The sequence below is a fragment of the Symphodus melops genome, assembly GCF_947650265.1.
Source record: "Symphodus melops genome assembly, chromosome: 10".
Lineage (NCBI taxonomy): Eukaryota > Metazoa > Chordata > Actinopteri > Labriformes > Labridae > Symphodus > Symphodus melops.
Window position 1 is genome coordinate 11,156,943 of NC_136700.1, and position 25,558 is coordinate 11,182,500.

At 40.8% G+C, this 25,558-nt stretch overlaps 1 protein-coding gene across 2 annotated transcripts in view; it reads left to right on the top strand.

Annotated features, from left to right (window-relative positions):
• The first annotated feature begins 6,096 nt into the window (after positions 1-6,096).
• The window catches only part of dscaml1 (Down syndrome cell adhesion molecule like 1), a 93,118-nt gene continuing 73,656 nt past the window's right edge, over positions 6,097-25,558 (top strand). Inside the window, exons 1-3 of one of the 2 annotated variants that reach the window (XM_079353706.1) lie at positions 6,097-6,540; positions 16,398-16,718; positions 25,296-25,442. In XM_079353706.1, the coding sequence (XP_079209832.1) occupies positions 6,498-6,540; positions 16,398-16,718; positions 25,296-25,442 (511 nt within the window). In that variant the 5' untranslated portion in view covers positions 6,097-6,497. The remainder of the gene's footprint in view (positions 6,541-16,397; positions 16,719-25,295; positions 25,443-25,558) is intronic. The other variant, XM_079353705.1, reaches the window with a different exon arrangement.

Sequence of the window (25,558 nt, forward strand, 5' to 3'; positions counted from 1 at the left end):
TTCCTGTAGGCCTACAGTAAGTGGTCAAGTCAGTGGTGAAAGATAGTAATTAGTATATGATTACTCAAATCAGAAGTCACCACCAAAAGAGCTCATCACATCTCCGACTGACACAACAAGTGCTCCTGTTTGGGAAGGACACGCCCCACTTTAGATGCAACCGCCTCCATTCAGGATTTATTTCCCTCTTCCCCTTTACGTGTCTTTTCACAATGTTTCTGCTTCCGTCTTGTGGACTTTGTTGTGTAGGCCTACTATTTGAATGGTTTAACATCACAGTCTTAGCTTTGATATTTGCTAAAAGTTGCATGTTTTGTTGTCTTAGTACAGAGCCAAATCTTGAATAATAGTTAAAAGTGCAATCCTGCTACATTTGTCTGACTAACACATTACTTAGGTTCGATTCCCATAAGATATATTTCTACTATTTTTGCTGGATTGATTCTGTAGGCTACCATATCACTTTCAGACTTTTAATTCAATTGTGTGCTTCGGATAGGCAAGATATAGTTTCTGTACACTTTTTAACTTTTGTAAACATTTTTAGCACACAAAAGATGGAAAACATCTTGAAAATGATGTTAGTGAGTTGGCTTTAAGTAACCTATGCTGGACTTTTGGAAAACAAAAAGCGACCACAGGAAGGCGCCATAACACCGCTTTCACCACCAGAAGAAGAACTTCATTGGCTGTCATTCTCTAGTTGAAGAAGAGAAACACAAACACGGAAGATCTACCGTGAGCTATTTACCTAAAGGTAAAACACAATAACTTCTGACTTAAAGTTTTGATGAAAAGTCAAGGACTACATCGGGAGCATCTGGTGAGAGCACAATATGGCAACTATAAACAAACGCAAAAAACTGTTGTACAACAACTGTAAAAACAACAACAGCAGCAGCAAAACAACAATAACAACGTGGAGTTGCACGGTAGAAGTTACATTGTTGCATTTCTCTGTTTTAGTTGGCTCAATGGGCTTTGGTTACTTCTACTTCACCGCTCATCGCTTGTTTAAACCGCACTTCGTGTTTTTAGAGAATCGGGCGTGCAGTGGCATCATAAACTGCTGTGTTTTCTGTGTTGCAGACGAGATGACAAAGCGCATTAATCATACCGCTAGAGAAAGTGCGCATGATTAATTATCCCCGAATAAATAAGCCGTTACAGGCAGAGACACGAGCTGTCATCTGGGTGAGTCCCAAGGACCCCCTACTCTCTCTCTCTCTCTCTCTCTCTCTCTCTCTCTCTCTCTCTCTCTCTCTCTCTCTCTCTCTCTCTCTCATCCAGTCGCTTGAAACTGTGGAAAAATGGAGAGCCGATGTGAAGCAGGTGAAAAAAAAAAACAGGCGGTTTCACCAGTTGGGACCCTCAGGGCTCAGCTTCGGTCAGCTGCTTTCCATGGGGGCTTAAGTTGATGTAAGCATGATTAGTCATATCACACAGTTCACAAGAGCAGATAACATCACACACTCACTGACATAAACACAAATTTGCGCCTAGAGCTGGACAGGTGTGAGAGGGCTAGTCCATTTCTGTTCCCATGGGTATTTGTTGTGACTTAGGAAAGAACTTGTTAAGTGAATGAAAACACATTTTCTTACACGTATTGGTCTGACACAACTTTTTACATTAAAAACAAAACATCGGAGAAGCAATGTGATAAGCTGATGGTAAAGATGAAGAGAATCAGTGGAAGAAAGAGACAAGCAGACAAAAACAAACAAATAGGCTCGCACAGACTTGTAGCAATGCTGTTAAGAATTTTTCAGTCATAATTAATACAAGGCTGCATGGTAATATCCTGTAGGTTAATTTGAACTTGTTTATATCGTTGTCAAAATGTAAGTTTTCAACAGACCTCATTAAATTCCTGAGCTACACCCAAACCAACTGAACTTTATTCCCCCTCCAGATGTTTTCAGCTGCCCAAACGTGTGTATGGCTGGAGGACCATGAGCCTTATGGGTACTGATGGAGGTATTCATCTTTTAATACAGGTGAGAAATGTATAGTTTCATTTTAAATGTATAACTACCAGGCATGGTAATCACAATAATAATTATTTTTTGGATTATTTACAGCACCTGGTTTGACTTGACTTATTATGTCATGTTATGTGCTGTGGCACTGTGGAAGCTGTAGTATCAGTAGATACCTCACAAGTAGTTCTCGTTGGTAGAGTTCTCCTTTCATTGGGGTTGTTCATTGTCAAAAATACAATGACAAAGACAAGATTTTATCTTTATTAACTGGTTTGATCTTGATTGGCCTGGTCCCTTCTTGGTGAAAGAACTATTTGTCACAATCAACAGACCAACAAGTGTGGTAAAGCGATCGGATCAAAGCACAGAGGGTCAGGAAAGTCTGCCCTCGGCTCTGCTCTGAAACATCCTCTTTCTTTCTTTCTTTCTTTCTTTCTTTCTTTCTTTCTTTTGACGATTTGATGATTATGCCATATCATCAGTTGCGGTGCAGTTTCCAATTTTATTTTAAGAAAATTAACAGGTAAAGGTTGTAATGTTAACTGTCACAGTATAGTTTTTCAGGGTCAGAAAAAAATCATTTTTTCTTTCCATTAATTATGAAAAATCTGCATGTCAAACCTGTTGCTTTGTCAATTATTGGACTAAAACTGTGAAATGTGCCTGCAGCCTGATGCACTAAAAACTTAGCAAAGTCTTCTTATTGAATTCACCAGTGTGAGATCCATCCTATGATAACATCTTCAAATGTGACCACTGGGTGTCACTAGATATCGCTGATCAATATCTCCAAACAAGCCACCAGGATCAACTGACTCTGTCTTTCATATATTTACATTTGAATTAGAAATGTGAATCCTTTACTGAGCTGTTCACACATCACTGTACTGGTTATGGAGCACAGTCAAAGTCAGAAAGTCTGTTTGTGTGTCACCCACTGTGGAGCGAAAACATCGGGTCTTTGGGTTGGTCCCATAGAGGACGCCTCCAGCAGCAGCCATCTTGAAAGTGTTGGTATTGCCCTGGCACGGTTTGTTTCTGTCTGCCGGCATTCTGTCTGCCTCCGAATCACATTGCTGCCCATCTCCAAATTCTGTTTTTCAATGTTGCCGTCTTTCTGCACCATCTCACTTTCCTACCTCATGCAAATAGTCTCATTTGCAAACGTGGAAAAAAGAGAAAGGGCGGGTGAAAGAGAGAGAGATGGAGAGATGAACCTCCAGCTGAAGAAGGTGCCCCCTACACACACACACACACACACACACACACACACACACACACACACACACTGCTCTGCCCCCACACCCCATCCTCTCGTTATCCTCCCTGGCTCATTTGAATAAATTAGCACCCCTTGATGTCTCGTGCACACGCACGTACTCCCCTGCAAAAACCCACATTTACGCAAGCACGTACGCATTCAAACACACACACACACACACGCTCTCAAATATGTGCTTCTTCTGTTGGGTAGGAAAGCAGCAAGGAATATATGTTTTGCTTTGCTTTGCTACATGTACAACACATGCTCTCTGATGCGCTAATATACTCACACATCTGGCCCAATAATCATGCATGTCTACTCAAAGGCAAACACACTCGATTGGTCAGCGGCTTTCTGTAAAATGTACTGCAGCACAGTGATGTGTGATTCATATTAGCCTTATGTGGAGGCTCACTCAAACGGCACCAAGAAGAGCGAGTTAGGCGGACATGTTGGGGGAATTCTGCTGCACATTTAGGGACAACACCAAATAGTAGTTTTAAAGGGTTTACAAAGATGTTTCCCCTTAATTTAACCTGTTGTAGAGATACAAGTCTGACTTCAACCAAAGCCTGTCACTGTCATCACTTTTACCACATCTGGCTCCACAGTCTGACCTTGAGCAGATCTCAGCAATAGCACATTTTGCCCTTTCCCTCGTCTAATTTTGACCTTGCTGCAGCTTCATTGGGCTTGGGGGAGTGCATTAATACCAGATACATTAACAGCAATATGATCCTAGCATGTAGTCAGGGCCTGAGGCAAGCTTTGATTGTCTGAGCATTAACATTAACATCCATATTAACTTCTCTGCCTCATCACTCTCTCTCTCTCTCTCTCTCTCTCTCTCTCTCTCTCTCTCTCTCTCTCTCTCTCTCTCTCTCCACACTCCCTTCCTCAGCCAACACACTCTACCTCTCCTCGTTTCCTATCTCCTTCCCTATCTCCAGGCAACGACTGAGCTAAGTGATGGAGCTGAGTCGCGTGATGCTATTTCTTTCTTCTTCTTTTTAAGTGGCTGTCTGTCCTGGGTCCCCTCCTGTCCTCAGTGACAGTGGCTTGAGCTGTGTGTGAGCTGCTCGCCTTTTCTGCATCTGGCCCTGCCTCAGCCCCTGTCAGCACCCATGATGATCACTGGCTGACAAACAGTCCAACCTGCTTGGTGCTGTCAGGCTGACTCACATCAGACTCTTAACCAGCTTTCCATGTTGCCTTTTGATGTCCTGATGGAGACCTCATGTGTTCCTGTTCAGGGCTGCTTCATGGGTGTAGCTTGGTTTAAGTTTATACTTGAAAGAGAGAAAGAGAGAGATAAGTTAATTTGGATGTTAATGCTCAGACAATCAAAGCTTGTCTCAGGCCCTGATTACATGCTAGGATCATAGATCTACTATAAATACACTGCCCCAATCTCAGATCTCTACACCTGACATACAATCTCTTCAAAAGAACAAACCTTTTTGACCAGGATTTTTTTCTTCTTAGAAAGTGCATAAACTTAAAAAAAAAAAAAAACGTGTTCAAAGTTCACATCCGGATGCAAGGAATGTGCCTCTGTCCTCCATGGTGTCTTTCGGTCTATTTGAGAGACAATGAGTGTGCGTGTGCGTGTGTGCGTGTGTGTGTGTGTGTGTGTGTGTGTGTGTGTTCACCTGTTACATAATAAGAAAGTGGAGGCAGAGTGTGCTGCCTCGTCTGCCACACTACAGCGGCTCTTCAGTGGGAGGGAGAGAGGCCACAGCTAGCCTTAGTTCCATTCCACAGAACCAGGACTTCTTAGAGAGAGAGAGAGAGAGAGAGAAGGAGAGAGATTTTGATGTGAAACTGTTAAACAACAATCATCTGGTGTGTGATCATTTTAGTGTTTTTTATTTAGCCGTATAAAGTGAATGCCAGCGGAGGGAAAAGCAGTTCATTTCAAGTGACGCTTATTTAAATGAGTTAAATACGTTTGTTTTTACTTCATGAAATAGTGAAATATAGGGTCTACCAGTGCAAGCAGCTAGCACTGCATCAGGTGTGGCTTTAACATCCATTCAGGTTGTGGGCTGCAAAAATGTAAAACAGGATTATGTGACCTCAGAGCTTAAAGGCTGCTAAGAATTTATAAAGTCCTGTTTGTTTTGTAATTTATAGTTTACATGTCGATAGTTTGATTGAACTTTGTATTCCATATGTACACCAATATTGGTTTTATCTAATAAGTGTGATAGTTAGGCAAGTCTGTAAGCGCAGGATTTTTCCTCCTTGCTTGCACATGAGAGAGAGAGAGAGAGAGAGAGAGAGAGAGAGAGAGAGAGAGAGAGAGAGAGAGAGAGAGAGAGAGAGAGAGAGAGAGAGAGAGAGAGAGAGATAGAGAGAGGAGAGAGAGAGGAGAGAGAGAGGAGAGAGAGAGAGAGAGAGAGTCAAAGGGCATGAATTACTGATCGAATGTATTGATCAAATCGATTACAGCATTAGCCCGATATACTCCTTTTTAATTAAAACTGATTGTAGCTAATTCCCCGGAGCAGTTTTGATATTAAACATATTCAGTCAAAGCAATGTGGGTTGAGTGACACTAAGGTGCGCAGCGCAGAGTACGTCCCCACTCCTCCATTGAATGAAACGGAGGCTGCAGCTTCTACGCGCTCTACCGCGTGCACCTCCTCACCTGGAGATCGGGCTCCAAAAAGCCGAGCACTTTCTTTCCAAACTTTACAAAAGGCGCTCTCTGTAGGTTTGGAGGTCACTTTCGCTTGTGTTGCGCAACACTGTTGAGACAATGGCAACAGAGTTATGGAAATCCTTGAGTTGATTTGCATGGAAGATACGTGCAGAGATTTCCCTGCAGTGGCTGTTTTTTTTTTTTTTTTAACTTTCTCTTGTCACAAAATTTAAATGACTTTTAAGAGCTAGAAAAGGCGATCCAGTGCGCGTAAAACAGAGGTCCTGGTTGTTTCCGCTTTGTCCCCCCATTAGTGCGTACAGCTAACCTCTCCATCACGGCGCATCATTAGGACACCGGGGGTGGGGCGACGGCAGCCTGTCCCGGTAAGGGGAGGAGAGAAGAGGGAGCAGAGGCGGTACTTTCACCGCGGCTCGTTTCTCGGCGCCGGAGAGTGTGGGACCAGGGCTGGAGAGAGACTGCCGGGGAGCATCAGCAGAACCAGTCCAGCACGGAGCCTAGCCTGGCCGACCGCTGCGCCGTGCACTCTTCTCGGGGGGGCTGCACACCATTCCTGTGAAATATTACTGCTTTTAATGGCATGTGGCTTGTAACTTTACTTCTGCTGTATTCTTTGCAAGAAGGTAAGGTTGAGATGTGTTTCCTCACTTATCTGCATGCTGCCTCTACTGTGCGATGATGCTTAAGTTGGCTGTGCGTAATAATACGATTATTAGGTTTAGACATGCTGTTGAGCGAAATTGGTTGAATTTTCATCGAAGGCAGAGATGTCAAATCAAACTAAATAATCTTTGCAGGAACTTTTTCTGAATGTTTTGTGAGGATGCTTTTATGAACAGGGTGCCTTTTTCCCCCTGCACGAGAGCTCGAATTGCTCTTACGTCCTCAATGTCTCAATGATTAGCTGATTATGTGATTAAAAATCTTTCCAAAAAAAAAAAAAAAGCTGAATGTTACCTTAATCACTGTTAACGTTGTTTGGATGAGGAGTTAGAAACCCATACTTGTGTGAAAAGTGCAAATGAAAAAGGAATTAGCATTTTTGCATAATGAATACATGGAGGTGTCGTGAATATGGAGGCTGTTGAATAGAAGGAGAGGCTGATAAGGATCTGCAGGCGCGCGCACGGATAGACGGGCGACCTCGAGCGCCGATGCTGACAGCTGTAGGCTGTAGGTTTACTCGCAAAAGTCCAAGAGGGCAGAGGAGTTTAATGTATTTGCTGACTTTTTTGTGCAGTTTCCCAACACAAATAAGATGTGTGTGTGTGTGTGTGTGTGTGTGTGTGTGTGTGTGTGTGTGTGCGAGGAGAAAAAGGGGAAGGGAGGTCTTTAAGGGTCATTTTTTTATCAGTTGTTTTGCGTGAACATGAAATAACTGCATTAACACGAGAGTGTGTGTGTTGTGTGTGTGTTCAAGAGTGCTTGCGTCTGTGTGGCAACAAGGGTCAATACATTTTATGGGAGACGTGTGAACTGATGCTTGGGGTATTGAGCGCTGGCCTTTAATTTGGCGATAATGTGCCCCAATTGGGTGTTTAAAAGACGAAGCCATATATTATTGTTTATTTTCTTTCTTTGGTAAAACGAAAGGCAGAGTGTGTGTGCGTGTAGACTCAGTTATAATCCCTGGTCTAATTACTCATCCACCATTTTCTGTGGCACCAGATTCTGCTGATTGGCTTCGCTCTAAACACTGCAGACAAAAAGGAAATTACTCTTTGTTTTAGCCTTTAAAATATAAAGTGATCTATTTTTGTTTTTTTTATGCTTTACGTAGACTTTGTTAAAACTACAAGATGTATAGAAATAGCTCCTAAAACCTTGTCTTTTACCTCATTTTCACCCATTTGCTATATGAAAGGGCGTGTATTTTAAGATGTCTGATTAAAAAGCTTGTTTTTTTCCCTCATCAAAATGATGACAACATCTTAAGAATTTGTATTTAAGTGTGGGCATTGCGCTTGGTGTATGCTCCAGGTCGCTATCATTGGCCTTGGCAGTGCCCTCTGCCAGGCTGCAGCTGCGCCTAGGATATGTGTGCTGTTTTTGTTGAATGTAATTGGATTACAGGGTCTATTTCGATTATACACACTGTACATCGCCCTGTCCCGTGACTGAATGAGAAGTGTGTGTGTGTGTGTGTAGGTGTGTGTGTGTGTGTGTGTGTGTGTGTGTGTGTGTGTGTGTGTGTGTGTGTGTGAGTGAGAGAGAAGAAGAGAGGAGGAGGGTTGGGGGCTGCAAACAGCCACTGGAGCGGAAAGAGTGCTTGAGATGGGAGAGATGTAGATAACGCAGTGGAAAACAAACTTCCATTTTCCGTTGTTTTTCAACGCCATGTTCCGCTCATTCGGCACGAAACAACTGTAGTTTATTGTCTCATGCTAGTAATGTGTGTTTTAGATACGTATGATTTTAAATAAAGTTTGTGTAAACGAGAAAATGTAGCTCTATTATCAGACATGCATATGTATTAGTACTGCGTATTTTCCTGGCTTGGCCGCGCCTGCCAGATTGGCAAACAACTCTGCTTTTTTTGTTTTATTTTAACATCGGTATGAAAAAAACAAACATTTCATATCAAACCACTGCATATTTTACGGGAATGCAATCTTAATAAGGCATTTAGTCGAGATTCATTACGTTATAGCTCACTGTTTGTTGCTTTGGTTTGGCTGCATATCAGCACACCTGCACCCATGAGCGCGGAGAGGAGGAGGAGGAGGGGGAGGAGGACAGGGATGGATAGATGGATAGATAGGAAGAGGAGGGGTAGAGGATACATTCTTCTTTGTCATGATTTGGGAGGCTGCTTGTCATTTTATGGAAATAAAATTGAGACAAAATCAGCTGAGGGCTGTGTGAGAATCTGCTTTCAGGCCTGACAGGCCATGAAAGGGGCCTGAGAAATCTAGAAAGGCGGATACAATTATATCAATACATTTTGAAATGACTTAGAAAAAAGTAGACGTCTTGTTGTGGCGCTAAATGAGATGCAATCAGTGTACATAGTTCATGCAAAAACGGCATGCAGTGATCGAGATGGACTGAGGGCTTTTAATTATTTCCTCAATTAATGTGATTCCGGTTTTATCCAGTTTCCTTCGACAGGTCCTCCTGGAACACATACTCGACATAGAATATTGACATGCGACAGTGTTGTTCCTGCAGATTTGGAAAACGTTGGCCTCCTACATTCAACCTTCACTTTGTTTGGATTCATGCAGATGTCCCTCAGTTACGTTTTCTTTATCTCAATGCTCACTGAATTTTACCCCCCCCCCCCCCCCCCCCCCCCATTGCTGTAAGATCATCAGAGTGCAGCAGTAGTTTACAGTCATTTGAAATTCCTTCACAAGAAGATAAAGAAACTCCAGCGTTGGGAGCGACCCGAGCAGCTGATCCGCGGCGTTGCAGACCTGAGGCTGTGCGTACATTTGGAACCAAAACAGATCCGGACTGGAGGAGAAGTGCTCGGAGGGGGAGCCCAGTATAATTGCGGTATGAGTCAGACTCTGGTGGTTACCAGACTACACCCGCACGATGCTCTCACTGTTGCGTCTGGATTGGAAAACCGATGCTTTAGAGGCTGAGGAAAGTAGTGGGACAACACTTAGGGGTTTTGTTTTCACTCTTTCAATCACTTTTTTTTTTACACAAGATCAGCTTAATCAGGCTTAATGTGTTAATGTTTGAGCTTTTAAAAGTCTGACATTTTACACAAAGTTCGAATTTGGTTTATTGGAGGACTAGCAAGCCCTGATTACTCGCCAAGGGGGCAAAATGAAGCCATAATTGCCCCCAAAAAATGCAACACTTGGATGTGAAAGGAGTTTCTTTTAATTCTACGTCATATCCAATGAAAGGATACGAATCCTCCCAATTTACAAGACAGATGAGACACAAGGTGTACATCTTTAGCCTATTCCATTATGTTGTATGTATATGAGACTTTTCAGACAGTTTCTATCAGTTGCGCATGTCTTTAATAACGCCCGATCTTTAAAAAATAGTTGATCAGAACTTTCACTTGCAATTTACTGTCCCTAAGGGCACATTTGTAGGAACATGTAAACGGCCTCTCTCAATTCTCCGCTCCAGGAGCCCGCTGTGCAGCGCAAACTGTCTCTTTTCTCTCGGAGAGAGGCTTCTCCTTGGCTACGTGTCACTCTCAGGTTAACTCGTCTCTCTCGTTGTGCTCCGGCGAGCAGAGCGTGTTTTTGTTGTCAGTAGTTGGCGCTCTGTGTTTGGCAAGTGAACTGTTGCAACACAAACACGTCCATCTGAGCAAGACAGCGTGTGCCACATTCAGCCTGACCTAAGCATTACTGTAAGTGTCCTGACGCGCGAACTTGTCGGTCAATTGGTGTGAGATTATAATTTCAATTAGAGTTTTGTCTTAAAAGTGCATTAAAGCAGATTTCTGAGCTTTATAAAGATAGAAAATTCTTCTTGTGCATAGGGTCGTTCTTGTTGCTTAAGGATAATAAGATTTTATAAGTGCTCGAAAGAAGATAATCCCTCACTGAGTCTATTCAATTGTCACGGACAAATCACAAAGCCAACTGATCCCAACTGACCTGCCTGAATGTTTTCTGTCTGAATGTTTACATCACCTATAGCAACAACTTGGATATCTCACAATGCTGTCACACACGTGTGGAGTTTGTCCGCTCCCTCAACAGGTTTTTACAAACAACATTGTCCGTCAACAGCGCTGCCCTCTCCCTTACGCATAGTGAAAGATTGATGGTCGTGTCTTTTATGGGGGAAAAAATAAATAAAAAATCCAATAGTCACACTTCAGAATCTCCCATCTGTCTCTTCTCTTTCTCTCCCCTGTTCTGCTCTCTATCAAACAATTTATGGCCCTGTCTCAAAGGGAACATAGGAGAAAAAACGCACATCCTCAAATCTGACACTCATGTCAACAGCAGAAATAATCCTTTTGAAGTGGGAGCAGTGAAATTTTAGACGATGGATATCCTGCTTAATACTTTACTGAGCCTGCATAAACTGAATGTATAGGAGTTGTTTACCCCCAACCCCTGTCCTGTGTATTTAAATCCCTGATATCATGCTATACTCTTTTCATTCTTTACTCCACCTGCTTGAGATTATTCCCTCTCTGACTGCTCACAATGGAGACAGACACATTGTAATGCAACCCCCATAGTGCATATCTGTAGTATAACTTGACTTTTTGTGTTGTAAACAAGCAGCATCATCTATGAAACATGATCATATCTTTTGCCATTTATGTTCAGTCATTTTTGTGTAGCATCACTGCAAATACTGTATTGCCGCTGACTCCAGTGCCCCAGCTGCTATTTGGCCTGAATGAGTTTGTGTGCTGTTATCTGTAGTGCTACACGGTTCAGCACATAGAACATATCCACTCCCTGTCATAGAGCGTATATATGCAATCTGAAATGTATTTGTGTGACTTTGTGTGTGTTTGAAGGAGAGAGGATTTATCGCCCTATTTTTCTATGCACGTGATGGTTTGAATCTCAGTGTGTGTGTGTCTGAATGAATGTAGATGAGACAGAAAAAGCTGCATTATGCATAGCGCTTCACCATAGGCAATATCCTTGCTTCTCCAGCATACATATTCATTCTCCATTTTCATATCCGCACAGTGTAAAAAAAAAAAAAGTGCACATGTGTTCGAGTGTACAAAAGACAAAAAGGAAACGCAGGCGGAAAGAAAGTCAACTTTTAAAAATAGAGAAAAAGGCTCAAAGAGGGACAAAGACAGAGCATGGTTATAGCATCTATATCTTTGTGTTTCACTTAAATCAATCAGACCTTCTTTGCACAATCACTGCATCCAGGTTTGAAGACAGGGAATCACAATACAAGTTGAGGATCAGGACTCTGATAACCATCTGAAGTTAGATGTTACCCAAATAAAAAAGCAAAAACTGGGTTATTGTGTTTCATGTGCTTAGGCTTACAGTTATTGAGTGAAAATGTATTTCATGTACGGCCTCGGTTAGATAACTTTGTTTATTTCCTCATTCATAGTCCTATTGCAGTTCGTCCATTGTAGGCAAAAAGCAGCAAATCACAGCTTTCTTTTAACCAACAGCTGCAGGGTGGAAACCTGTTATGCCTCGTGACACGATTGGAAAGTTTTCAGCCAATGATTCATCTGACTTGACTCGACTTTTCTTTCCTACTCCATTTTGTTTTTTTTAAGTCAAGCTTTAAAGAAATAGCGTCAACAGACAGGTTGCCCTCATGGCTGTGGTTGGGTTCTCCAGCTTGAGGTTGTAATCAAACTCTCAGCTGGGGTTTTCTTTATGGTCATTAACGTTTGTCTTTGCATGTGTGAGTGTATGTTTTGTAAACTCTGTAACCTGAATGTACACCACAGGACATCACCCATTAAAAAATGATAATATTAGGATGCGATAAAAAATACATGAATATACATGGGAGGATGTCTACACACTAGAGCTCAACTGATACATCAATCAGATGATATCAAAGTCTGAAATAACACTGAAATATCCATATTGATTTAATTATTTTCCTAAGTAATGTTTACTCATTATACCAAAAAAAAATAAAAATGCAAAAAAATACAAAGCATTAAACTAATACTGTTAGCAGGACGTGTGGTAGAGCATCAGAGAATACGAATGGCGGGACTAGTATTTGACACAAATTTTGAAATAATGTTTTTCAACAATGATACTGGAGCAAACCTGCACAAAATTGACATTAAAAATGATAGTTTTAATGTTATCTCTAAAACTAACCACAGTATCAGTAACCTGTAATTTCTTTCCATGTAAAAATGGTATCAGTCTTGAATATCCGATATCAATCTGACTGTAACCCCGTTTTTTTTTAATGTCAACACACAAACAAGATTGTAAATTGACTTGATTTTCGTCTTCATCCAGTAAAATCAAAGCTTATCTGATAAGCTGACCAAACACGCTTCAACACACAAGTTTTAAATGGGAAACAATCCCATACAGGCAATTCCTTTCAGTCAAAGGTGTAAAATATAAGGCATTTGAGGTAATAGTGGGTTGAACTATTGGGGGTGTATTGGATAGAAAAAGGTTAGGAACGACACTGAAGGCAATGCTATTTTGTGATAATGCATAAAGGAACGGATGACAGTGTACTGAACACACCGTCTTTGTCGTGATTTAGCGCATTCTTTAAGAGCTTTACAGCTACAATACAAAGTTCTTTCCAAAGAAATATTCTGTCTAAAAATAGACATCAGTGAGAAGCAGGTCCCTGTCACTGTTACCTCCTTATTTGCTCAGCATGGAAACACTTCCGTGTGCGTTCTTCACCCAGCCGCCCTTACACTACGTCGCTCTCCGTGGTGCTGAAAGTGCAGATCAGTCAGCCTATGAAGCAGCCTGGGAGAGCAATTGACATGGATTCCAACAGTAGGATGGATTGAACTTGACCTGAATTTGGATTTTTGAAACACAGAGGAACTGCTCCAATTTTTCCTGATGTATGCAGGAAGAACAATGACTGTGTACCTCCTCAGCGATCATATCTTGCTCTGCTGCTGGCTTAGTTTGACACAGAGAAGTGAGGCAGTCATTAAACATTAACCTCTCTAGCTTTTTTTGATCTGATCGCACACAGACACACACTCGCATACACACACTCATCCCCCTGCATCCACACACCTCTTCACCTTAGCACCTTAACCCCAAACCAGCCACCCAAGTCCTGTCTTCTCACACTCCTGCCCCACTCTCGGATCTCTGCTTTCCGCTCTGCGCACACACACACACACACACACACACACACACACACACACACACACACACACACACACACACACACACACACACACACACACACACACACACACACACACACACACACACACACACACACACACACACGGGAAGCATGCAGGAAAGTCGGATAGCAGCCTCCCACAGCAGTGTGATTACAGAGTGAATAGACTGTTTGTGTGTTAAATGTGAAAAGAGATTATGTGGGTTTAACTCCTCTGCGTCTGGCATACAAATTCCGATCGCACAACATTGCCTGTCTGCAGTGTGGCAGCAAAAGACAAGGGGGAAAGTGTGTTTATGTGATGGAGGGGGTATCTGATTAGGGAGGGGGGGAATGACGGTATGATGAAAAACTACAAAAAGAAAGACAAGTATGTAAGAAAGATAAGAGATAGGGATGCAGATCGATGCACAAAGTGGTAGATAATGTAGGAGAAAGTGAAATTCACCTCATGTCAGTTGGAGTCCTTAATCCCCATTCCCTTCATGCCATTCTATTAAATGCCATAATTTATGTCAATATTTCAACTAAACCGAACAGATATAGGAAATGGCCTTTTGTATTCACCACATAGGATTTCGAAAAGATAGCCACTGGGCTCCTGTCTCTCATTTTACAGCTACTTAGTGATGATTTCCATTGATGTAAAGGATTTGTGCAAATTAGCCTAAATGACATCTGATAGGTTCTTCATATCCACCCTCTTTTATTCCAACACAGAGAATTTCAGAGAAGGGGCTAATCCAGCCATTGTTGACACAATCCGGGAAAAGGGATTAATTAAGTATCATTGTCTGAGGAGAAACTTCTTTGGCTCTGGGGCGCAGTGTCTTCCCCTGGCTGCTAGCCAAGCTGAGCTCAGCACTTCTTTACGCTTCTCAACAACCCCCACCCCCCACAGCATACACACACACACACACACACTCGACACACACCAGAAAAAAACACAGATCTTAAAGACGCTTCGCTGTAAAGTGGAAGAGGGCGTTTGAGAGAGAGAATATATGGTGGTCTATCTCCCCCAGGTCAATTTATCTGGCAGCAGCTCTTCATCTGTGCAACAATACTGTTGTTTTACTGCTAGCTTGCTAGCCAGCTCCTCAGGCTCCCACAGATACTGAAAACTATCAACTATAGATATTAGTAATTTGAACTGGACTGTGAAGAGCAGCAGTTTGTTATCATACTCTTGTGAATACTTTGTTGTCATGAGTGGAAAGTCAACAGACATCTAGAGTTTTGTGACCCATATTCCCTTCTTTTAAGAGGCTGATTTCCTAATAGCATGTATTAACTCATGTTTATGAGGATAGTGCATTTGGGATTAGATGGATGGCTGTCTTTTCCTCACATAAGGAAATGATTGTTTGGGTAGAAGGGACCTGAATTCCTGCAAATCCAGCGTGTAAAATCTCAACAAATGGCTGTGTATGTTTTGTGTGACATCAGGGTGTATATAAAGAGCAATTTTAGAGCTCTTTTGTCTAAAAATAATTTAGCCCGATCAAACAAAAGCCTCCCTACTCAGAATAAAAATTGACAACAAAGTGGAACAAGAACTCTGTTAATAACAGCATCTTGCATTCCGATGTAAATGACAGTTTATAAAGATGTTATTTTTAATAGTTTTTCAAGTGGAATACTTGCCCTGTTGACATACATTTCCCATCAACAAATAATAGGGCATAAAGCAATGTTCGTAGCTGGTGTGCTCCTGTTGTGTTGCATCAGTTTAATCATTGCAAAAGGGCGTACCTAAATGCTTATTCAAAGAAAAGGTTTTTTTTATTTGGCAGAAGAAGATTGATTTCTTTCCATGGTCATATAAAAGAAAATATCAGTGGTGTGGAAGTCTTACACATCTTTGGGTAAGATCAGGTGTAAGACCTGTTCCTAGAGGAGGAACTGTTAACATTTATTTAAATACATCAAATCTCATTTGAGTACTTTTTTTTTTTTTGTTATTTTAAGTGAGTCATGCTCACCTTCAAATTGACAATTTTTCAGCTGTACCGAATATACATTCTGTGCCGAGAAAATTAGAAAGCACAAACATTTAAAATGGGTATTTTTTTAAATTGACTAATTAACTACTGTATGTAAGTGTACTCTATTCTGCATGGTTTACAACTGACAATATACTTTGTCCAGTGGGAATTTTTTAAAATCAAAACTTTTAACTTTTAACCGTATTTCTGTTTAGGGAAATTCAGCCATTATATTTCAGTTTCGTCAGTATTTTGCTGTTCTCATGTCCATATTTTCATTGTTAAAACTTTTTGGGGACCAGGTAGTTGGCATATTGCTTCAACTTGTATCCATAACTAATGGGTTAAAACTTATTATTCCAGCTGTTAGTCAGATAAACATTATTTCAGGTAAGAATAAGTTCTCTTTATAATGAGGAAGTACTGCATTTACACTGGGGAACACTGTATACACTGTATTCTCAGAAGTTTTAGTAGTAGTAAGAAAAGGTCAAGTGTTGATTTGTTCTCATAAGGAGAATCAGTCATGTGTTTCATTTGTTCTGCTTCTGATGATAACCAAGTCTTGTTATTCCTCTACACTGCACTGTGATGTGAGCATGCTCCCTCACCTTATTCCTGTCTACAGTCTAAAAGCTGCCTGTCCGTCTGACACTTACAGACTCACCACTGTGTCTCCCTTTCTCTCATCCTAACAGTCAACAGTGAGGATGTTGTCTCTACACGACTGTACTTTGTGAACGCCTCCCTGCAGCGGGTGACCTTCTCTAGCTCGGTGGGGGTGTCCCTGCCCTGCCCCGCAGGCGGCGCACCCCATGCCGTCCTGCGCTGGTACCTGGCTGCCGGAGACGACATTTACGACGTGCCCCACATCCGCCATGTGCATGCCAACGGCACTCTCCAGCTCTACCCCTTCTCTCCCTCCGCCTACAATAGCATCATCCATGACAACGAGTACTTCTGCACTGCTGAGAACCAGGCAGGCAAGATTCGAAGCCCCAGCATCCACGTCAAAGCAGGTGAGAGCTTGACACCTATACCTGTTTTTTTAATTTTTTTAATTTTTATTTTTATTTTTTTAAGATCTTTACATATATTGGGGTGGCTTGGTGAAAAGTTTGACCTGCGGTGTAATAGCACTGTGAGTAGTAAGCTCAAGTTCATTTAAGAATTGCTGCTGTGGCGACAACACAGAGAACTCTTCAACATCTGGTAGAGTTTGTCATTTACAATCTTTGTTTATTTATTGTTGCAATACTTTAAGTTGGTTGTTGTGTTGAAAAGGGATGTACACAGAGTTCACAGTTTAGTTTGCATCTTGGTTTGGAGGGTCATTGTTTGGTATGAGTTTGGTTCACCAGAAAAACAGAAACAAAAAGTCCCAAATGCATAACTCTACTTAGTAGCTTTGCGTGTTGTTTAGAATTACCTGCCACATGTATTACAGCCTGAACATTTAAAAAAAGTGAGGAAAACAAAATTGGATAAATCAAAAAATGCATGACAGAACTGAAAAATATTTCCAGATTTGAAAACATGAAATAAATGCTATATAAAATATAAGACCAAAAATAGGTTTTTACTAAGGGCTATTTTTTAAATATTTATTAGGACTGTCAATGTTTACATGTTAATCATGATACTAATACGGTCAGAAATGATGCATACATTTTTTTAATCGCACTGATCATGTGCTATTTTGTCCCTTTAGTTTAGGGGCACTGAAGCTAAGTCACTGCACAGACTGCAGCGTCTCCCTGTAGGCACAGTAATGGAAAATAACACCTCTGCGCCTTTGAATGTCTCATTTCACTTATAAAAAAAAAAAAAAAAGAAACTCCCAGATGGCTCAGTTGGCGAGTCAAAAGTAATATCCACATTGTGACATTTTTCATCACTTTATTACTGTTCCCTTATCATCAAGACCTGTAACAACTTCCTTTTTCTGTTGGTAAGTCAATGCTTAAAGCTTAAAAGCCTCTTTTGAAAATCTAAATCATGGAATTTCAAACATGACATTAAAAAACGTTTTAAACGCGATTAACCATTGAATTCCAGGATTTAATGTCTGATAATTGTTTGACAGCCCTGATATTTTTGGTTAAGTACGGGGTCTGGGAGGTTAATATGCATTTCTTTAAGTTATATAAAAAAGCCCTCTGAGTTGATGAAGTGTATGGTCACTGTGAGATACAGGAGGTCCATCAGTCTGTTGTTAATGTACAGCAGGTGAAACTGTTCATGCTCAGTCACTGCCATGGACTGACTTATGCCCGCACAGGATTGGACTTTGTGGCTTGACTCTGATTTATAAAATGTTTGAAGTCTTGTACATATTGGGACATGACCTTAAAAATGTCTCTAGGCTTTTGAAAAACAGTAAGGATACGTAGTTGGACAGTTGTTTTCTTTACTGTAGTGAAATTCACATCTGGGAGGTGTTTCCCAAACAACTGGTTTAAAGAACTGTCCGTTGACAGGATGAACACACAATACACACATACTCTTACACACGTATTGTGTAAAAGACTACTTGAAATTGTTTAAGAACAAGCCAGAGGTTACGATAAGTGTTTTCAAGTACTTCCCTTTTTCCTCTCCATTGTTATAACCTATCCTCACAGTTACTCACCTCTAAAAGTCGACTCCAGCAAAAACTCTCAAATACAGCCTTACCTATAATACCTGACTTATCTAAACAGATAACAATAACAATGTTCCAATTGAAGTAAAGGAGACTGAAATTTTTCTCAATATTAATTCTCTGGTATTGCTCTGGTATAAAAAACAAACTATGTCAAACTGTACCTTTGATGCGATGGATGATTGGCATTCAACACTCCAAACACCCAGAACCTTGAAAATCAACATCATCTGTTGGTAAAAGACCTACAAATGTGAAATAACTGATGATATCATTAGGGTTGGTTGTTTTTTCAAAGTTCCAAAAAATAAATAAATAAATAAAAATCAAGTACCACAGACAACATTTCATAACAGTCTTGAACACTTGAGAGTACATTAAGAACATCTGAAATGATTTCTTCCTGGTCCTCTCCAAATATTTCACTGCCTCACCTTTCTCTATAAACACATGTCTAAAAACCATCAGGAAGAATTTTACCGTGGCACATATTAAAAAGCAAAAAACATCAACAACAGCAGCAGCAGCATTTCAGCTTTAGCCAATGATCTGTAAATCTGTCCACACAGCCATCAGATTGGCATCCGAAAACAGCAACTCCTCTCAGCTGGGGGTGACATGTCTCAGAGCACAGTCATGACCCTGTGTATTTAAGTCCCCAAGAAGACACACACACAACACACACACACACACACACACACACACACACACACACACACACACACACACACACACACACACACACACACACACACACACACACACACACACACACACATTCATAGATGGTGTGTTGACCTGTATGCACTCCATGCCAAGGTCAAAGCTGAAGAGAGGTGCAGAACACACTGTTGGAAAGTGTTACTGCTCTTTCTCACTTTAAAAAACATACGCACAGACACACACTCACATTCATACTGTACACAAACATCACATGGATGTGACCCAATGTGACATGTACAAATTATATATGTATATTCTAGACCTAATTGTATGTGTATTCACATGCATTTTCTTATGCATCTTATGCAAATACCCATCCACACACACACACACACACACACACACACACACACACACACACACTTGCATGTGTGCACACCAGCCTGTGTGTAGCTCATGCCAGCAAGCCTCCTGTCTCCCAGTCTCTCCATCTGTCCATGGACTGGAGAGTCCCCGAACTACACTCGCACACACACACGATACACACATACACACACAGATACACAAAGCCATTTTCATCAAGCTGGCTCTTGGTGTTATGTTGCCAGCTCTTTGTCAGGGTGTTTGGAGAGTCAGCTTGAGACTGGAAAGATGTGGAAAAAAGAGATGAAACAAGTAGATTTTAAGGTCATGGTAATAGCTCGGCAGACATTTTGACTGTGTTGATCAGTCCTGCATGGAGAGACAATCAGCAGTTTCCTACCAAAAACATGGCAACGAACAAAATAATTCTCCAAAACTGCTGCCAGATCTCTTCTTCACACAAAGATAAGCATGTGCCCACACACACACACACACACACACACACTCACACACACACACACACACACACACATAAACAAACCCATATGGCCTGAGCTGTCCCCAGAGGGGGACAGTCCCCGCAGCATGAGAGTGACCTTCCAGCCAGCCTCAGTGTTGGGATGACCTTCCCGCCCAAATAATTACAACAATTAATCAATTAAATGCTGAGGCAACCACAACTCTGCAGCTCCATAACCAGGGCTCACATGCATGCTTGTGCACCTCATTACCTCCACATTTCCACCAATGCACACACACACAGACACACACACGCACACAACCACACACACACACACACACACACACACACACAGAAGCACACAGAAGCACAACCATGCTGTTGCCATGGGCGACAGAGGCGTGAGCGCCAGGGTGTGGCATGCCCTGTCTCAGGTGGCGCAGGAGAATAATGACAGCTGACAGCTCACAGTGTGACACCCCACTTTCCAAAAATCTGCCCCACCCCTACTCTCTCTCTCTCTCTCTCTCTCTCTCTCTCTGTCTATCTCCTTCTCTCTCTCTCTCTCTCTCTCTCTCTCTCCGTCCCTCCCTCACTTCACATCTTTTCATCTCTCTCTAACTCTCTCCCCCTTTCTCACCCTCTCATGCATGCTGATTATTTCCAATAATAGCACCAGCTTCTTTCTTTTTCCAGGTAGATATTTCTGCATTCATAGAAATCACTATGTGGGTTGATTGTTTTGCATGTGTTTTTTGCGTGGTCTTTGCAGCTCCTGTTTTCAGTTTTACATGTACCTTTACGGAGGGCCTTACTCAATGCCAATCTATTGTTCATGTTCTCAAAAACTACTTGAATAGATTTTTGTTTGCTTTAAGATACTAATTAATATTATACATCAGTTAATGACAGCAATTTATGTATAATGATAATTTTTCCAATGAAAACTATTTTTAAACTTCTGTGTCCTGAAGTGACTCCGATGCCACCTCTTCATCCTTCAGTCTCAGATGGAGGTCCTTATTGTTTTGCTAGTAAACTGCATATTGTTTGAACTTACGACTGTAAACTACTGGTTATTTCCTCTCAGTCAGCCATTGGTCTCCAACAATTTCTTTGTATGAAAATCAAGACGCACAGTTTATAATAGTAATCATTGATATATATATTTTTTTTACATTTACTGGAGATTGCGTTTTTTAAGTCTAAATTGTTTGAAAGAACAAAATAGTTATTTTTCCAATTAACTTTATAATATAATGAAAATGTTTTTACTAGCATTTCTTATGAGTTTTTTCTCTCGAAATTGTTTGCCTTAGATTGCCATTTTGGTGTAAAAATGATTCCAGGTCTGAGAAGAGAAAGGAAAAAAAGAAAACCTTTTCCCCTCCATAGTAGTTTCCTTTCTTTAACATATCTTCTATTTAATAGCAGTTAGCTAAGATATGCAACATTCAAAAATGTACAAAATACATTTCTCAATATGAGATGAATATTGCATGACCCCTTTCTTATTTAGCAAACAATCACTATTTGAATATTTTAAACGTGATATACAATGGATCTTTCATTACACTCTATTATATTTAATGATAGAAAAATAAATATCTTTCTCTAAGTTTCTATTATATATTTTACCTGTAGTGTAACATTATTTGTCCTTTCAGACTGGATTTCAGTCTTGAAATTGATTTATGATTTAACTAATCCATATTCTCCACCTACTTTTACCTATAGTGGGACAAGTAAAATGTGAACGTTAGTATTATAGGCTGCAGAAATCTGTTTCTTATCAACAAAAATATTCAATACGTTTTAAAGCCTTTTTTGTGAAGTGGATGTTTGCCCCTAATCCCAAGTTTTCTGTGTGGGTTTCTCACATTCGGTGACATCTGAGGCTTCAGAATAAAGCGTTGCATAACTTTACAGTACACAATCTGAGCAATTCTCCATTATACATTAAAAAAAATTATATGTACAAAATACATTTAGCTTTTTTTGTATACATCTACTCATTTGGAAATTATTTTCATTAACCAAGTGATTCCACGTTTTAGACACACAGCGTCAGATGCACATGTAAATTCTCCTGTACAGTTTCACACATCATATCTAAAAACTGTAGTCATTTGTTTTGATCGAGTCAGAGGTTTCATGTTTCGCACATACCTTACCTCAAAGAAACTTGATAATATAAAATGAATACACCTGTTCAATGAGCTCACCTCATCTCCCTTTTGTTCTGACTTATACACACAAACCTGTGTATGCCCGGGCCAAGGCAGCAGGTGTTTACACCCCAATCCTCCATCTGCCCTCACTAATACAGTAAGTAGGGAACCTGAACCTGGTACACAAGGACTGCCTCTCTTATCCTTTCAGCAAAGAAACCTGCATCCATTCATTTCTCCTGTGTGTCATTATTTTTATTTTCCGCTATCTCTCCTCACTCCTTCTCTGTGTTTTTGCTTCTCACTTTATGAATAAGTAAATGCAGTATTTGGTTTCCCTGTCGTTAATTATTGAAGCGACAGTGATACAAGACTTGCCTCCCAGTGCGCCCAGTGCACCAGACTCCATGTTTTAGCTCGTTCCTAGGCAACCAGGCTGCATATAGTCAGGCATCAGTAACATCCTAATGATTCTGGTGCGCATGCGATGAGGGGGAGTGCAATTTACACACAAATCAGCCTGGCTACCATTTGCATCCTGTCACAAGACATAAGAGAATGAATATTTTATCTTTTTTTCCTCTGTGTCTTTCATATCTTGGAAAAGGAATGTGTAGTTAATGTGGCCTCTTACTAAGGCCACATTAAACCTAGTTTAAACAAGGTCAGGGTTTTATATAGGGCTTGTTTGACAGATTTTTAAACATTTTTTATGGGTAGCTAATGTACGACAGGACAACAGGGTTTGGACTTGCCTGGATTTGAACGTCAGCTAATTGGATGAGGAGGACTGTCTTCATTGCACCAAACACTTACAAGCTGTCAAACTGGTTTTAAAACACTCTTTGAGAGGCTCAGTGGACATTGGGGATGTTCTCTGTTATTGACAAGAGGCAGCAGGTCAATCAGAGAGTAAATCAAAGATGGAAAGAATTAGCTTGGACACAGCAGACGAGGCCGATCAGTCGATCCTGGATATTGATCTGCAGGTAGATGGCATCAATGAGTGGCCAGCACTGTTTAAAGGAAGTATTGAATTGAAGACTTCATTGAAATGATGTGTCCTTTATATTTGTCTTGTTTACAAATGAGGCTTCAACTCACATTAGTTGGTGACCAGGTGAGAGGTGATGTGCTTCCTCAAGGTTTTCCTGTGACTATAGATATAACTCAGACACGATGACGAGTTAGCAGAACAAGACAGAATACGTCATGTTACATTTTTAAATCAATTATCTCTGTATTAATTTAAACCTTACTAAAAAATACATCAAATCATTCTTGACTCTACTTCCAAAGTAGAGAACTGCCTGAAGAGCCTCAATGATGCGTCACAGTGGACAGTGGCAGATTACCTACAGAACATTCACTCTTTGTCCGTGCGTTTTGCAGACCGCAAAGAAGACCCAACAGTCAGGTGCATCATCAGATAGAAAAACAATGACAACAATTATTTTACAACAAGATTTCTCATCACCTATGTAAAAAAAAAACAACTACAAATGTTTAGCAAATAGTACGGGTGGTAAAGATGTACTATATTCACTCTGAGTTGAGCTTCTTTGCTTCCTCACAAGTCAGGTCACAATTAAAAGATGTCAAAGTTCAGCCAATTATAGACAAATAGCGCCAAAGCGATGGACAGAATCAGACAAAGACTTGTGAGATTAAACCTCAGACTCTCAGGTGAAAGACTCCCTCCTACTTGGACAAGGACACAGGCTTTGGTTCCACTGGGTTCCAGTGACAGTGGTTCTTGGCATAAAGCATTATTAATGACCAAGGAAACTGGCCTTCAGGCTAGGCGTTAATTATATCACAGGAGAGCTAAGGGAGAGAGCAAACACGCAGGAAGGCGGGGCCACCCCCTCTGTTGTGTGTGTGTGTTTTTACATGGTTAAGACATTACTGTCTTAATTTTAAAGGGTAGAACAGCAGTGATAGATTGTAAGATTAAAATACCATAACACACTCCAAATTGCAAGCCTTAGTTGGACCCAGTCTGATTTCTGAAATTGGAACTGATTTTTAGTTTTTTTTCATTCTTGTCAGACTTACAGGAATGAGTGAGTCTCAGTCTCAAAAAGGTCCCACACAGTCCAGCTCTAGAAAGCCAGGGTCAGTGTTCATTCAGCCAAGCTAGCATGTCCTTGAACTTCCTGTCTCTCCTCCTCAGCAAAACAATCCATTAGTTTAATTTCCCTTTACTTAATTTATTTAATGAGAATGTATGCTCTGATTCAGCATTTCACATCTCTCTCTAATCGTAATGTGACGGAGTTAACTGAAGAAATAATTTGGTTAGCTACAGGCTACTGTTGTCATTATTAAGTGTGGCTAAGTCACCACCATCCTTTGCTGTACACTGGCACACATTCACATCCTGGTTCTCTGCATGCCATGTGCAGAGGGTGTGTTTCTGACGCCTGGCGCCTGCATGTGACAGGTTCATCGGCTGTGAGCAACTCTCCACTCCCGGCCGTCTCATAGCATCTGTGGCGTTTTTCTTTAAAAGGCCAAGGACCGCTCACAGTGGATCCCCTTCAACAAAGCTCCAAGTCAGTCTGCCTAAAAATCACAGGCTGACTTAAAATGTTGGGCCAAATTTCAAAACCATGGCTTTAATATAACTGAACAGAACACCAGACACTTTTTTCTCACTAGGCCAGCCCCTGATTTTAATAAGGGTTTAACAGCCAAACAGATGTCAACTGCATTGTGTCGGCATATGTAGCATGAGAGCAGTGCAAACAAAACTGCCTTAGCTGGTTGATAAACAACACACAAATTATTTGTATAGTTGATTTTTCAGTCATGTATTTTCTAAAATTGCTCTATTTGCTGCTTAAAACCTGAATTTAACAAATGGGCGCTTTCTTAATATTGTGAAGAACTGTCTTTGTCTTTGGTTTATCTGGAAAATAACAAGCAATATGTCCTGAAGGCCTTAAAATACCAACAATTGCTGGTTTAAGCTTTGCAAAAGTGCCAATATAACGCCACATGTGTGGGATTTCAGGGATCTTGGGATTCTGGATTGTTGTTCAGCCTTTCAGCTCAATCTTTGACTCTTGAAAAGTGTGATGGACTTTTTTTTAGCTTTTTTCCAGTGTTTTCTTACAACAAAAAATACGGACAATCATTACTTGTCACACACATTTTTCTGTTCATATCTTTTGACTTTTACTGAAGTAAAAAAAACATAGAAAATCATTTATAGAGCCTGTTTGACATCTAATTTCATCATCAAACAATATTCTTTAATTGACTAACTTAATCTCTTTTCTCACACCAGTGTTCAGGGAGCCCTACACAGTTCGCGTGGCCGACCAGCGCTCCATGCGGGGTAATGTTGCTGTGTTCAAGTGCCTCATCCCCTCTGCCGTCCAGGAGTACGTCAGTGTTGTGTCCTGGGAGAAAGACACAGTCTCCATCGTCCCAGGTAGGAAACTCAACCAATGATTGCTGTTTAAAAGTTCACTAAGAACACAGTCTAAGTCAGCCCAAAATCAATTGTTTGTTATTGTCTTCTCTTGCTAAAATGTACAGTCACTGCAG